Source organism: Talaromyces marneffei, chromosome 6 (assembly GCF_009556855.1).
Source record: "Talaromyces marneffei chromosome 6, complete sequence".
Classification (NCBI taxonomy): domain Eukaryota; kingdom Fungi; phylum Ascomycota; class Eurotiomycetes; order Eurotiales; family Trichocomaceae; genus Talaromyces; species Talaromyces marneffei.
Window position 1 is genome coordinate 1,844,247 of NC_072353.1, and position 15,518 is coordinate 1,859,764.

Here is a 15,518-nt window from a genome sequence, read left to right on the forward strand (position 1 = left end):
ATGATTCTTGAGTTCATATCTTCGATATATACCGATACAAGGTTCTATCATACAATATCACCGGATCGGAAATCCGACCCCCCATTCCCCTTCTTCTCTCTCTCTCTCTCTTTCTCAGGAACCGGCGATAATCTCAGATGCCGAACGTCGGCCGCCCAAGTCGAGATTGTCACGCATGTCGCAAAAGACGTATCAAGGTATCTCTCCTTTTCCCTTTTCTCCCTTCCTTCCCCCCCCAACCACCAGCACCAGCAATCATCAGACTTGTGTGTGAAATCTTAAATCTAAAATAATCTATTCTACGTGGGATAACTAGTGCGACCTCCTCCGCCCCGAATGCACGCAATGCCAACGCAAATCTCAGTTTTGTCCTGGTTATCGAGACGAACTGGAGCTCCTCTTTCGGGTTGAGAGTGTTTCCAGTTTTGAGGCTAAGAAGGCTGACAAGAGGCGGGAGGCGGTTGGTGAGGAGCATGTCGATGAGAAAAAGTGATGTGATGTATTTGTCGTATTTGGTGGATATGGTGTTAATATGTATATGAATGTATGTATGTATGGAAAGAAAACAGCATGATCAAATGGGTATAATGTTTTAGAAAGTTGGTAATTGGAATATACCCTGTTCGGGAACCCAGTCGAATTCCATGTCTATCGGGTACGTGCCGGGGTCATTACGGTTGCCGCCCACTGCAGGGGGATAGGGTTGGTGGTGTAGATTTACTACTTGTTGTTGTTGTTGTTGCAGTTGTCGCTGCTGGAAATTCCAGACATTTTGTGCGGGTATTTGGTACTCGTTTGCCTGCGAAACTGCTGGTCGTGCCCAAGAGGTGGATTGAGTGTAATTGGGGTAGTATGTGTTCCGGGTCGTCGTTGTAGGACCTTTGGTCACGTCGCCGGTCTCTTGAACTGCAGGGTAGCCACCGAATTGATTAGATTGCTGCAAATTCTCAGCTTGGAGTGGCGGCGGCGGGGGTGGCTGCTGCTGCTGCTGCTGTTGCTGTTGTGGTAGTAAATGTTCTCTGGTGTACGAGAAATTCACTCCGTGATATGTAGTTGGTGCCGGCACCGGTATAATCCCTCCATGCCAGGAATCCGACACCGTTGAAGTCGAAGGACCGATAGCGACTTCACTATTGTTCCCGGCGTTAGTATTGTTTCCAGCGGTGTATTGGGCCCGCCGCTGCGCTTCTTGATCCTTGCAGTGTTTCTGAAATCGTTGCAACCAGTCTCGTGATTTGCCTCCCACAACAAGCAGCCATCGTGTTGGAATGGGGTATTTGGATCCGGCGCTCGCTTCAGTCAGTCTCTCAGTTAATTGCTCTAGGTAATCCTCGACCTTGACGGTATCGGGTTTAATGACTTCTCCCAAAGCTCCAGACTTGACAGAAAAGAAGATCTTCAGCAGAACCATAATCCCCAAGACGGTACGCGAATACGTCAAATTAGGCATTTTTCGCATAGTGTGAACGTCGCATTTCAGGAACGTGTCGAGCAATCCTTGTGCCGCGTGCATCCACTTGATGGTGAGGTCAACTCGAATCGCGCTAAGCGGTTCCGCTGCCCGCTTGAGGGCCGTGTCTCCATCGGGAACAGGGAGGGTATAATATTGTCGCTTGATGGCGTCGGGATCGCGGTACCCTTCCCCAATACCGAGCTCGTAGACCACCAGTGTGGTGTATCGGTGCTCGAGTATCATTGGAACTGGAAAGCAAGTCAGAACGAGCAAACAAACACCGCCTGCCCAGGTTACTTTACCAGTAAGATAATCAGGATCAATATCCTCTTCCCAGTCTTCCATCTTTTTATCAAACAGTCGGAGCACGCCGTTTACGCGAGCTTCAGACAGCGGAGCCGTCGAGCTAGTATCGTCAAGACCAAATGATGACAGCGCCTCGTCTGTTATGACTTGAAGACCGAACCAGCTGGCGTATCGTCTGTCTGAACTATACGGAGAGCGAGAGAGCAACCTTACACACTCTTTGATCCAGTCATTGCAGGGCAGTAAATTAGGTCGGCGTGTTCGCATAGCCACACTAATAGAGTCAGTTATGCAATGCGAAACGACGTCTGTAAGTTGTATTCAACTCACTTTGAAGATAGATGATAGCAAGCTAAGATCGTACGAGCTTGTTCGACCATCTGTTCATCAAACCTGTGCACCGGCTTGGCTTGTCCCTGACCCGGCGTCGGTTTTCGAGGCGTGCGCTTCCTTGACGCAATGCCAATCTCCAAAGCCATGGTAGCGGCGATATGCGCGTATTGATATGCTTGAATTTGGGACGGCAACTCCGGAGGTAGATAGTATACATTCATCACGAGAAGAGCCTGCACCATTTCCAATGACTTTTCCGCTTTGAAAAAGAACCGCTGCGCGTACATGGTAAGCAGTTCACGGTTGAGGGTATTTGCGAGACCCACGTCAACCGCAATCGAAGTACCTGCTAGGATGGCCAGAAAAAGCACGGGTTTCGTAGCCCGGAGATGACGGGCAGTTGTATCATTGGGAAATACCAGGAACGGAAAATAAACCAGCAGATCATTGATAAACAGCGATACCAAATCCTCCGCCGTATTCATCGAGATAATACCACGATCTATAACATCCAAATCACCATTCGGATCAAGAAAATTCGAAGTTAGGGTCAATGCCGGGGTGCCGCCCAGTGGAGAGCTTCCGTCACGAGACACTTGCGAGGTAGAATGAAGACCGGGGGACTGCGATATGTCATGAGAGGTCCTGTTGGACGAAACGTATTGAATTTCCTGATAATTCGGCGGCGGTCGTTTCGCGGTCTCGGATCCGAAATCTACATCGTCCGCCGCCTCTTCATCTTCTCTCACGCTCTCGGTATCCTCTTCACCAGCACTCTCATCGATAGCCAGATGTCGTCGGTCTTTCAGTGCTGAGCGCATTGCGGCCATCTCCCTCTCCAATTGAGCGACCCGAGTGTCGGTCCGTTTGCGTGGGCGACGCCGCTGTGGAGCGACGAATATGCATGCTCTCTTCGCCTTTGCGCACCGTTGACATTGGTTGGCATTATTTGCGTCGGGCAGACAGCGCACTTTCAAGGAGCGGCAGGATTCGCAGGAGCGGTTCAATTGTTGGGTGGGAGTTGATCGTGGTTCCATCTGGGCGTGCCTAATCGCGGGTTGAGGGGTGGACATGCTTGCATGGACGGCTGGCTGCATGCAAGGGGTGGTTGGGCTCTGGGGCGATCGCGTGTCGTCGGTGTTCAATGTTGCCGGTAATAATATAATTAAACGGTCCGCACGTGTCGAACGGTCGTCCAGGATTTGCGAAATCGCATCAAGACCGTGGGTAAAAGCTATGGAGATAATAACAGTGACGATGAACACCACGAGAATTCACGGCCATGCTCAATTGTGCAATGTCCGCCGTAGCCAGACCGGGACTGAAATGGCAGACTGAATTCAGCTGTTGCTCACCGTGAACAGATAGACAGATGGCATCGCCGCAGGCTGCTGAGCATGGTGGGCAAAGGGCTGTATCAGATGGATGAGAAGACGTCGGAGATCTGGATAGGGCAGCCTTACTCTGTAAGTCTCCAGCCAATCACAGAAATGCCCGACTCCAGAGGACTGCCGTATTGGGAACCTGGGAGAGCCGTGGCATGATGGTGACGCTGCGGAACGGTGAACTTAAATCCATTCCGGTTTCACAGCCAATCAGGAGGCGCAGTTGCAATGGGTGGGCTCCCTCCGTCGCACTAGGCCAAATACGTCTGACTATCTACTGTAGTACGGCGGTACATACTACTATGGAGTATGTAGCTTCGACTGAGCTACTACCATCCAGCCACTATTGTTCTATGGACTTCTTGCATCTGTTTCAACCAGTTTATACTCATGATATTCGGTAACACATCGGACAGAAGAATACACGTTGATTGAGAAATACAGCATGCACATGGTTGGCAATAGACGAAGGCATAGGCTCTGCCCCTGAAGCGAAAGATGAAATGGTGCAAACGGAAGAGAGCGGATCAGGCCATTATTTATAGACGGAGATTCACTCTATCAGAGAGACGACTGTAGAAAATCCCAGCAAACAATTGATTGTTGTTGGAAGAAGGGTCATAGCTCTTGTATAGTTCAGTGCCTCTGATTGGTCAGATCTAAGACACGGCACGTCCATAACTTACTTAGTGCATACATCTCTGATAATCTACGAATACGACAACGAAAACGAAAACAATTACTGAATGAAGCGATGGCGACAAGGGATTGCAGACGGTAGCCCTTCATTTTGTTTCTCAGCCCGAGTCATGATACAACCTGAGAGCAGGCTTGTTTCAGATGCGGATATCTGTGGAAGGTTTACCTCAATTACTTTGAGTATGTACCGGCGAAGTTTCGAAGGACGAAAGGGAGAAGGAATCAAATAGCATGTCTCACTGCGTCAAGACCGGTCGGCGGATTTTCTACTTCTCAAGAAAATGTCTACCATAGTAAGAAACCTGGCAGAGTCTGGAGCATATGCCAGATCAGACCCTTTAGCTGGCCAACTGCAGTGGCAGTTCTGAAACATACAACATTTCTAGATCGGCATTGGCTCATAGTATGGAGACACCCACCACGTATTCGGCCCGAAATAAGCTCTAGCCAACTCTTCTAGATCGCTTGCTTATTTATGGATCGCAGAATGATGATCCACCACGACCTGGCGACCAGTACATGCTCCGGATTCCGCCCTGCTGACCAAGGATGAATGCCAAGGTGTTTGTGTCAATGATCCACCTTGATAATCCCTTGATAATCAAATGGTAGGGCGAATTCCTTGTTACATGATCGTCATCGGCGGCGTTACATTACATGAACTTGCGTTGTCATGGCACCACAGACAATGGAGCAGGGAGATGCCAGCTATCGTGCGATGCTGTGTACCCCCGAAGGAAAGAAAACATGAAGGTTGTACATGTACTTCCTGCGTACATATACTCTTGCGTGGTTCTCAGATCTAAACTCAATCTACAGAAGTGTGCAGATCGCAGATTCAATAAATCAATACAGTTTCATACATACCAATACCGCCGTTTCATCAATATTTCATCGCCAAGAGATGCCAAGAGGGCATGACGACAGCCAAGCAGATCAGGGATTTCAGCAGCTCCAAATGAGGAAAACCGTCACGCGTATCGCCATGACAAGCGTCAGCTTTCAGAGCGTAACTTACACATAACAAATGGGTCTAACAACTACTGAGTACTCCCCCCCTCTCAGCGCAAAATGAAACGTACTCGTCAGCGGGTTGAAAAAGAACGCGTGGCATGGAAAAAAGTCAGATTCTGCCATTCTGGTTTGATTGGTTGACTGCACCGGTGCATCCAATCAGACGCGAGATAACGGGGAGATAACAGCGTAATAATCTTATTAAATACGTGGCCAATTACGTTGTCTAGACAAAGGGTGCAGATCGCTTGCTGAGACTGTCTCGGTAATCCGCATCGATACAGAATACATGTTCAATCTGAAGCTCTTTTGTGTTGGAAGTGAACCACTTTTCAAGGCCAACTTGAGCATCTTGAATAACGTAGTTAGTACTTTGATAAGCTGATGTTCTGGATCAAAGATGTGCCAAAGTTGCTTGGCACGGCGAGTACCGGCTGGGCTCAAGCCACCCTCGATCCACCGCCAAAAGGGGGCGCCAAGAGACAAGGCGTTCAACAGCAAAGGATTTGATAAGAGTAGATTTGACGATTTGTTTTTTTCATCTGTTTGTGATGCGATGGATTGCATATCATATGAATTGGATTGATATTGAATAGATGCCACTATGCTGACCGTGCAGATGGTACTCTATACCGACAGCTTTAGTACTAGCTCTCGGCATTCAGCGTGATAAGATAGACAGAAATCTTCCAAAGTATGGAACGCTACCCAGAGTGGACCGTATTGTAATTACAGACTAAACAATTTGGTTTGTCCGTATGCACAGTCGTGTGTCCTATGTACGTATGGGCGGAGTACGGGGTAAATTCCTGCTATTTGCCATGGGAAATGTCGCTTGACTTGTCCTCAGTCTCTGTACATCACCCGACTTCTTCTCTTCAACACCACGGTACTCTGTATATACTAATCATACTCCCAGTCGGTCATTGCATTGTCTCGTTCTCATTCTCTTGTTGTGTTCAGTTGCATCTCTTGTACAGCTTTCATCTTAGTTATACGACCCGCGATCGTCAATACGATCCTACATCGGACAGCGGCAAACTGGTATCTCTGGACGTCGGCTTGTTATTCTCCCACATATTATTACTCCCTCGTGCACCAGGTGTACGTAGACCCGGCCGGTCTTTGGGGCGGGTTGAAAGTCTCTTGTTCATTCTTAAATTCGCCCACACAATGCGCACATCTCTATTAATATACAGCATGATAGTCGCTACAGCGAGCGTCTCTGTAGTCGATACGAATTTCATGGACGAGAGGGACAGGCTGGCCAAGGACTGGACTGGGAGGGGAGGCGATCCAGCAGAAAAATATTTTCGTAAGTTGCCGTGATGCTGTCGTGGCTGTCCATGTTGTCCGTGGTATTCCCGTTCGGAGTATTGTATACTCCTTACATGATGGATACCCGGTTGAGAACGTTCGGCTAACATGTGCATCTAGATGAATCTTCGTGAGTTATAAGCAACACTTGTGGGCGATATTACTACGTAGTAGGGAGTTTCATACTAACAAGGCATTGTGTTGACAGATTCAGCGGCCATTATGATGGTCGGTATGTAGTAGACTCTCAAACAATGGCAACTGACAGGTATACTGACTGACTCGCCATAGTTACACCGACCAGGCCCTCGATCACGAGGACCAAATTGCGCATCTATCAACCCTAATCAGAACATATCTGTCATTCATGCACGAGCTCAATGTAGAAACCTGGATTATGCACGGCACATTACTAGCATGGTGGTGGAATCAAAAAGTGAGTCGAGCATCCGCTTGTCGGCATCCGCGCTAAACACCTATGTCTGAACAGATATTCCCCTGGGACGACGACCTGGACGTCCAAGTCTCAGAACCAGGCATCCACTTCCTCGCCGAAAAATACAACATGACCGAACACTTATTCGACATCCCTGGCGTCGGTGAACGCAAATACGTTCTCGACATCAACCCTCACTACATTGTCCGCACAACCTTGGACAAGGAAAACGTCATTGACGGCCGATGGATCGATACATCCAGCGGACTGTTCATTGATATCACCGCCGTGCGCGCAGACGATTCCCGACGCGCGCAAGGCGACAAGGGCGCATTGATGTGCAAGGACTCGCACCGTTTCCAGGAAAACGATATCTTCCCCTTGAGACGGACCTTCTTTGAGGGTGTCCCGGCCAAAGTGCCGTATGCTTATACGAAGCTGTTGGCGGATGAATATGGACAAAGGTCCATGACCAACGCACGATTTAACGGATACACCTTTTCCGAAGAAGTTCAACAATGGGTGGATACTTCGTATGTCCTCATAGAGTCCTTTGATAAAAGAAATGTTTAATACTAACGGTTAATATAGGGAAGTCGAAAACGTCGTCGAAGAATACGAAGAACAACCTGAACAACAGGAAGCAAAAGAGAAAGTCAAAATTGGCAACTTTATCCAACACACCAAGAAGCCGACATAATAACCTTTTACGACATAATTATACCATGATATCCAAACGTCTTTTAGCAATTTCAGGCCTTATATTTTCGCATCTCTCTATCCTTGGCTTGCGGCGCAATGCATTGCCGGTGTTAGTGCGTGATTTCTTCTACATAACGTACTACATATGCATGCTTGATGTTTACCTGTCTCTGTATATACAATATCAGCGTGCACATATCTTTATACATATCTATACTACATCTTGTCCACCAATGTCTATCAACAATATGCCAATCTGTCTCTTTAGAATGTATGTAACTTGGTTACTACGAGTTGTATCAATTTGGACGTAATTCTACCTATACGAGAGACGGACTAGTCGCCCCACCCGACTGGCTTAAGGCTTAATTAATGACAACGACCGTCATACGTGAACACTCTCAAAACCGCTTCAACGTCGCTGTTGATTCGGAAAAATGCGAGTCGCGAATATCCTCAAGGTATCTTCTCGGTGAGATACTGTTCCACTTACAGTTGGCGATTGCCTCGAAACAGACGGCGTTAGTACTGTACCTGTCTGGGGCTGAGCTGATCACAACGCTGTCTGATCGCATCACTTCTCGCCTTCTCGTCCTCTTCGGCCCTCTTCGGCCCGCGAAAGAGCGAGAACAACGCGGAACGAACGAGTCAGACCATAGCAAACCCACGAGGCGACGAGCTGAACCCAGCAGACAGGAGGGGAGGTGAAAATAAACATAAAATCACCTGCATGAACTAGAGCTGCAATATGTCGAATAACAACCTTGTTGAAACACCGGCCAATGCGACGGGGTACATACCATCAACGACATTAACCCCGTTTGCCACCTCAAATATAGCCGGGAATACCAATATAAATACGAATATTAGCCCCTCTACCTCTTCGGATAACACTGGGGCTGCTAGTACTACCGCGGACTCGAATCTCAACCCCCGCAGTTGTGTGACCTGTCGTCGCCGCAAGGTACGCTGTAACAAAACGGAGCCATGCTCCAACTGTGTCAAAGCCGGCATTGAATGCATCTTCCCTGGTCCCGGTCGTGCGCCAAGGAAACCGCGGCGGTCGCCCGATGTTGAGTTATTGTCGCGATTGAGGAGGTTGGAAGGCGTCGTTGAGAGTCTGGGGGGAACAGAGGCGATTGAGAAGCTGATTGCGGCGAGATTGACGGATAATCCATCGGCGATCGACAACAATAATAATAACACCCCAAATCCGTCCGGGCCGCCTGGTGTTGAGAATAAAACTGGACAGGCAGTCTGGAGTTTAGATTCTACGCAAAAGAATGAAGTGCACCAGGAGTTGGGACGCTTGGTCATTGATGATTCAAAGAGCGTTTATATGAGTGATCGCATGTATACCAGTCTCGGCACTCAGGTAAGCCCATTCTTTTTGTCTAGTATTAGTATAAACATAGGGTTAGTCAAGTGCTAACTACTACTCACAGATCGAGGAACTGGAGCAAATTCTTGAATCCCCCAGCGAAGAAGATGTCGAAAACGAGACTTCGCCCGAAGACTCGTCGCAATCACCCAATAGCCGCAACCACGATGGCTTTCTGTTCGGATACAGCTCGCTCGCCCATAGTTTGCGCAACTACCATCCTACCCCGACACAAGCATTTATTCTGTGGAAAACATATGAGCAGAATGTGGCTCCCTTATTGATGGTCGTCCACAAACCGACTGTTCGCAATCTGATAATCAATGCAGCTATGAACGGAGATTCCCTAGATAAAAGCAACGAGGCACTTGTTTTTGTTATTTATCTTGCCGCTGTCATTAGCATGCCTCCAGAGCAATGTCTCGCAGAATTAGGAGATGACCGTGATACTACAATAAGTCGATTCCGCTTTGCGACTGAGCAGGCTCTTGCAAGAGCAAACCTGCTGAATTCGCTGAATATAAATCTACTACAGGCTGCGGTTCTGTTCACCTCGTGTGTCCACAGACTTGATCACAATCGATTTGTCTGGACAATGGCTTCTGTTATACTTCGACTGGCGACTGGTCTGGGCCTTCACCGCGACGGGACTCATTTTGGGCTGAGCCCATTTGAGACCGAAATGCGCCGTCGATTATGGTGGCATATAGTCATTGCGGATGTGCGCACGTCGGAGGATCACGGCACCGATCCCATGATTAACGAATGGATGTACGACACGAGGATGCCCCTCAATATTAACGATGACGATATCAACCCAGAATCCAAGACCTTTCCTCCCGAGCGCGCTGCATTTACGGATATGACTTTTACCCTGATTCGGTGCCATGTTTCGAAAAACTATCGCCACTTGATTCATATCCCCCTGGGAAAAAACTCGGTCGCGCCAACTTTGGAGGATCGCAAAAAGACGGTGGAAGGCTTGCACAATACATTGAATGAGAAATTCGTCAAGTACTGTGACATGCAAGAGCCGCTTCAATGGGCCTGTGCAACCATGGCTCGACTGGTAGTGGCCAAGTTGTGGCTGGTTGTACATCATCCCATGATCAAGAACAATCTTACATCGCTGTCCGTCGAAGACCGCAATAGGATACTGCTAACTTCGATCGAAGTGATCGAATTTACCCGACTCATGGAAACGAGCGAAGCCACAAGACGCTGGGGCTGGCTCCTGGGGTCCTATGTTCAATGGCATGCGATTGCATTTGTGCTTGCGGAACTGTGCGTTCGACCGAGATGTCCAGGGGTGGATCGTGCTTGGCTTGCGATTGATTCGACGTTCCATGAATGGGAGCGCAAGTCGATGGGGAAGAAGGGGTCTTTGTGGCGGCCGTTGACAAAGTTATATAACAAAGCGCAAGCGTCTCGTGCGAAGGGGTATGGACCGCCGGGAGCTGGTTGTTTGGGGATGGCTCAGAATCTACTTGATATTCAACAATCGCAACTACAGCAGCACCAACACCAACACCAACAACAGCCACAGCCACACCAACAACAAATAAGTCTACCACAACAATCGAAACCAGACCAGCAGTGGCAAAAAAGTACTAGCAACAGTCCATACCAAAGAGATGGAAACATGTCTCAATTCTCTAGCCCAGGACAATTATCTCACTCCTCTGATCCCAAGTATCCCATATCGGCACCTTTCATTCAAACACCATCAACGAGCAAGACCGATACTACCAAGCCCACACCCGAACTCAACCTTGATCTCAGCAAGAATATGCCCGATATTTTGAGTGATTTCATGCCTGCATATACCATGGCCATGTCGAATACTTCTGGCGACCACAACATGTCCAACATGTCCAACATGTCCAACGTCTCAAACATTAATACCATCATCCCACTTACCACCACCAATATAAATCCTACTACCAATATAGCTTATCCAACAACATCGGCATTCTCTGCTAATAATACCGCATACATGAATCCAAACGACAACATCTGGCTACAAGACAAGCCGAATGCGTTTGAGATGCCCATGGATTGGGAACAGTTTGATGATGTGATGCGCGATTTTCAGCAGGAGTTTGAGCAGGTTGCCGGGCTGGGCTCGGGGGACTCTCAGATACGGTTTATGTGACATGACCATACTACGTATATAACCATATATAACCAGCTAAATAACGAGTTCTACGAAGTAATATGTATAGAGCATGCCGCTAGGGTTGAGGGGTAGGTAATTAAGTTAGGGTTAGAAGTGGACCACGAAGTGGGCTACGGTGCAGTGCCGACTAGCCAATTAGAAAGCTGCATTACGATAGAAGACACGCAGCTTCAACTGCCTTCCCCGTCCAACTTCATATCTACAACACTCACAACACGACACTCAATTGAACTGCAAACCCATCAAATATCCCTCGCAGCCAAATAAATAAAAAGGGACAGACAAAATGGCACCAAAACGCCAACAAGCCTCCTCCCCCAGCGCCGCCGCAGCCGTCTCAACACCGAGCACTACATCAACATCCACAACCTCATCCTCAACGACGACAACAACAGCAGCCCCTCTCTCCCCAAAAGCCTCCGTCGCCGAAATCGCCCAGCACATTCTAAACCGGTACTTTGCGCAGACACCCAAGCGGACTTTCCTGTTGGATGCGTTTATGGTTTATTTGGTGCTTGTGGGCGGGATACAGTTTGTTTATTGTGTTGTTGCTGGCAATTATGTCCGTCCTTTCCCTCCGAAATATGTTATTCTAGAATTGTTGTAGTACTGACGTTATTGGGGTGGTGTAGCCATTCAACGCCTTCCTAGCTGGTTTCTCGGCTGCCGTCGGCCAGTTCGTGCTTACTGCTAGTTTGCGGATGCAGACCTCTTCGTCCTCAACGTCAACAAATGGGCCCATTTCATCAAAGGGGAAGACTCAGACTACTTCTGCGGAGCAGAAGGATACACTGGAGGTTTCTCATGAACGGTTCGTTTTCCCCCTACCTACCTACCTACCTAGTTACTGGGGTGTGTGTGCAATGAGGTAGCTGACATGTTTTTGCGTGGTAGGGCATTCGCGGATTATATTTTTGGAAGTTTGATATTGCACTTCTTCTGCATCAATTTTATTAACTAGACGGTATCTTTTAGACTCGGGGTTCGTCGCGCGGTGGATTATAAAAGGAAAGAGAAAGTTAGCCAAGGACGTTTGCAATCCATTGTCTCCCTCTTTGTTGATTGGGTTGCGTGTATATTTATTTCAAAATTATGGAGTATCATTTTATTCGTTTTTACCATGGGCATGTTATGTTTTTTTGAGGGTTCCAATTCAGATCTTTATTCTCATGTCTAACCTTTTTTATACCAACGCCGAAAATGCTCTATGTAGGTAACTAGTTATATGTTCAATCCACGTCAAGGTATCATAAAAAAAATTGTGCTTAGAAAGCTCTGCCCCCAGGCCTCCGGACCACCACGGGCTTTCTAACCACACTCCCACCACCACTATTACTTGACGCATTTAGACCATCCCTCTTCCCACCACCCCCAACCACCGGCCTCTTCACAACCGACGACGACTTCGTCATACCGGCAGCAGAAGCAGGCCGTCCAATCCCAATACCAACCTCAATCTCCCTCTTCCTCCGCACAGGATCATTCCTCTCCTTCTCCCGCTCCTTCTCGGCAGCAGCCCGCTCCCGATCAGCGGCCATTTGAGTCTCGATTTCCATTCGACGGTTAAATTCGTGTTCTGTGATGCGTTTTTCGCGGTGGGAGTAGCCTTTTTCTTTGACGGAGTAGAAGACGCCGCCTAATTCGGCGAGCCACTGTCACTCTCGTTAGCTTTTTTTCTTCCCCTCTTTTTTTTCATTTTTTATTTTTATTTTTTATTTTTTATTTTTTTGGAAAGGTTAGAGGGAGCACTTACGTGAGGATCCACCGCGGTAACGGTAGACATATACTCCTTACTCGTCAAAATAAGTTCATGATAAACCACATAATCCGGCACATAACCCAACCCATAAAGCGCACTGGTCGGATGCAACTGCACTGTAACACTGGTACGAAGGTTGATAAACTCGCCCAACCCCTTTTTACGTGCCGCTTGATGGTAATATCCAGAACAAATGCATTTGCGGATCACGTCCCAGTCTGTGCCGCAGCTGACGAGAGGCATTTTTTGGACGGTCATGATGTCGTGTAGTTGTTCGCGGATTTCCTTGGCTCGCCGGAGGGACTTGGAGTGTAAGAAATGGCGGACGCACCAGGCGTCGGAGTAGCCGTTGGATTTCCATTGGGTGTATACATGTAATAGAGTGAGATGGTCGGATTCGGGAACGAAGAATTTCTCTCTGGCTGCGTCGGATTCTTCTTGACGTTCTTTGGGACGGAAGAATACGTTTGGCACAGAGAGCATGGAGACGATTGTCAATACTTCCTCGCTGCATCCGTACTCCTCGGATGCAGTAATCAATAGTTTTGCCAATGAAGGATCCATAGGGAAAGGGGTCATGCGACGGCCGAGTGGCGTCAGATCTCCCAAATTATCCAATGCTCCGAGAGACCACAGTTCAAATAACGAAGTGGAAATAGTCTCCTGTGGCGGGGGGTCCATGAAATCAAAGTCCAAGAGGTCCTTGACCCCTAACGATTTCAGCAACAGCACCGTATTAGCCAAACTGGTTCGCTGAATCTCCGGGATTGTCTGAATATAGAATTCGTTTTTGAACGCTTGCTCCGTGTACAGCCTAAAGGCTTTACCTGGACCCGTCCTTCCGGCTCGTCCAGCGCGTTGACCTGCGTTTGCTTGAGAAATGGGCGTAATCTGGAGTGTATCCATACCCATACGAGGGTTGTAGACTTTCAATTTGGAGAACCCCGAATCAACCACATACATAATACCATCAACAGTCAAACTTGTCTCGGCAATGTTGGTTGCCACAATGACTTTTCTGACTCCCGGCGCTGCTTTTTCAAAGATTTTTGCCTGTTGCTCGGCAGGCATTTGACTGTAAATGGGAAGAATACTTAGTTTTGGAGGGTCATTCAGCAGCTTCAGTCGCTCCTCAACTAAATCGCATGTAGCTTCGATATCTTCTTGTCCGGTCATAAACACTAAAATATCTCCCGGTCCCTGAGAGACGTGAATTGCCAGGACCTGCTTGACAGCACTATCCACATAGTCCTCACAAGGCGACCGAGAGAATTGAATGTCGACGGGGAAAGTGCGGCCAGGAATAATGAATTCTGGGGCACCACCGAAAAACCGAGAAAATCGTTCCGAGTTCATCGTAGCAGATGTGACAATCAGCTTCAAATCTCTTCTTCGAACCAGCACTTTTTTAATCAGCCCCATTAGGACATCTGTATTCAATGCACGTTCGTGAGCTTCGTCCATGATAATGCAAGAGTATTTATCAAGATCCGGCTGGACCAAGGACTCTCTCAGTAAGACACCATCCGTCATATCTACACACATTAGCTTGTCACCAGCCGGGATCACAAAGAGAAGACTCACACTTTATAACAGTCTTGTCGCTCGTGCAATCCTCGAATCGAATCGCATATCCAACAAGATCCCCCAAATCAACCGACATCTCCTCACTCACACGCTTGGCCACACTCATAGCCGCCACTCGACGAGGTTGCGTACAACCGATCATCCCCTGTTTACCATAGCCATCCTCGTACAAAAACTGAGTCAATTGGGTCGTTTTACCAGAACCGGTCTCTCCAACCACGATTATGACTTGATTATCTCGAATAACCCGAAGTAAATCCTCGCGCACCGCAAAGGCGGGCAGGTACTCCCGCTGCTCGCGCAATGTCTTGCTTTTGCTAAATGCACTAGCACCGCCTTCGTCCTTTTTCAAATGCTGCGAGAATTTGTTCGTGTTTTTGTAAACTTCTTCAATTGGAGCCGCCACAGCGCTGTCTCCTTCATCTTCCTTGATTCCAATCAGGTTTCCCAACGCCGTCCCCGCCATCGTAGTGGCTTCCTGCGCTTGCTTTTGCCGTTCTCTCTGCTGCCTCCGCTCTCTAACAACCTTACTTCCCTTCCGACTGAAAACAGCCATATCACTTTGTGGATCTCGCACGGCGGATATAGGCTCCAGTTGCTTCGTGAAAATCGTACGACCGTCGAGGAATGGCGGGCGCAAATCGTGCACCAACAGGTGCACTCGTGTCCCTTCATCGTCGTCGGGGGTAAAATCGCCTGTGAATTCTCGTCGTTGAGCGACACCGGACGTTAGCATACGGTTTGTTTCCCAGTTGTCGATGTCCTGTCGCTTTGCGTCGCGGAGTGGCGCTGGAAGGGAGCTTTTCTGCCTTTTGGCGGGCGGCGGCGCATCGTCGCGGGCCATTTTGAATGATGAGACCGGCCGCCTTATGATATCTCAGGTTCAGACAGCATATATTTCAGTAATAGCTTTGGTTGTGAAGTGTGTTGATCGGTGCGACTGGTCTGGGCTAAGTTTCTGGAGAAA

General features: G+C 48.3%; 5 protein-coding genes across 5 annotated transcripts; 3 read left to right on the plus strand and 2 right to left on the minus strand.

The window, feature by feature from the left end:
• Positions 1 to 592: 592 nt before the first annotated feature.
• Positions 593 to 3,129, minus strand: EYB26_008171 (uncharacterized protein; the record flags this gene model as incomplete). The annotated part of the gene is made up of 3 exons (XM_054267428.1): positions 593 to 1,701; positions 1,756 to 2,033; positions 2,090 to 3,129. 3 exons carry the CDS (start codon positions 3,127 to 3,129, stop codon positions 593 to 595), a joined length of 2,427 nt encoding a protein of 808 aa, XP_054123403.1.
• Positions 3,130 to 6,363: 3,234 nt separating this feature from the next.
• Positions 6,364 to 7,643, plus strand: EYB26_008172 (uncharacterized protein; the record flags this gene model as incomplete). Its single annotated transcript, XM_054267429.1, has 6 exons — positions 6,364 to 6,505; positions 6,628 to 6,637; positions 6,716 to 6,739; positions 6,799 to 6,943; positions 6,998 to 7,476; positions 7,535 to 7,643. 6 exons carry the CDS (start codon positions 6,364 to 6,366, stop codon positions 7,641 to 7,643), a joined length of 909 nt encoding a protein of 302 aa, XP_054123404.1.
• A 750-nt stretch (positions 7,644 to 8,393) lies between these two features.
• On the plus strand, positions 8,394 to 11,181 carry EYB26_008173 (uncharacterized protein; the record flags this gene model as incomplete). Its single annotated transcript, XM_054267430.1, has 2 exons — positions 8,394 to 9,020; positions 9,091 to 11,181. The coding sequence occupies 2 exons, from the start codon at positions 8,394 to 8,396 to the stop codon at positions 11,179 to 11,181; spliced, it is 2,718 nt and encodes a 905-aa protein (XP_054123405.1).
• A 310-nt stretch (positions 11,182 to 11,491) lies between these two features.
• On the plus strand, positions 11,492 to 12,166 carry EYB26_008174 (uncharacterized protein; the record flags this gene model as incomplete). Its single annotated transcript, XM_054267431.1, has 3 exons — positions 11,492 to 11,767; positions 11,838 to 12,016; positions 12,100 to 12,166. The coding sequence occupies 3 exons, from the start codon at positions 11,492 to 11,494 to the stop codon at positions 12,164 to 12,166; spliced, it is 522 nt and encodes a 173-aa protein (XP_054123406.1).
• A 304-nt stretch (positions 12,167 to 12,470) lies between these two features.
• EYB26_008175 (uncharacterized protein) lies at positions 12,471 to 15,395 on the minus strand (the record flags this gene model as incomplete). The annotated part of the gene is made up of 3 exons (XM_054267432.1): positions 12,471 to 12,857; positions 12,959 to 14,499; positions 14,549 to 15,395. 3 exons carry the CDS (start codon positions 15,393 to 15,395, stop codon positions 12,471 to 12,473), a joined length of 2,775 nt encoding a protein of 924 aa, XP_054123407.1.
• Positions 15,396 to 15,518: the final 123 nt, after the last annotated feature.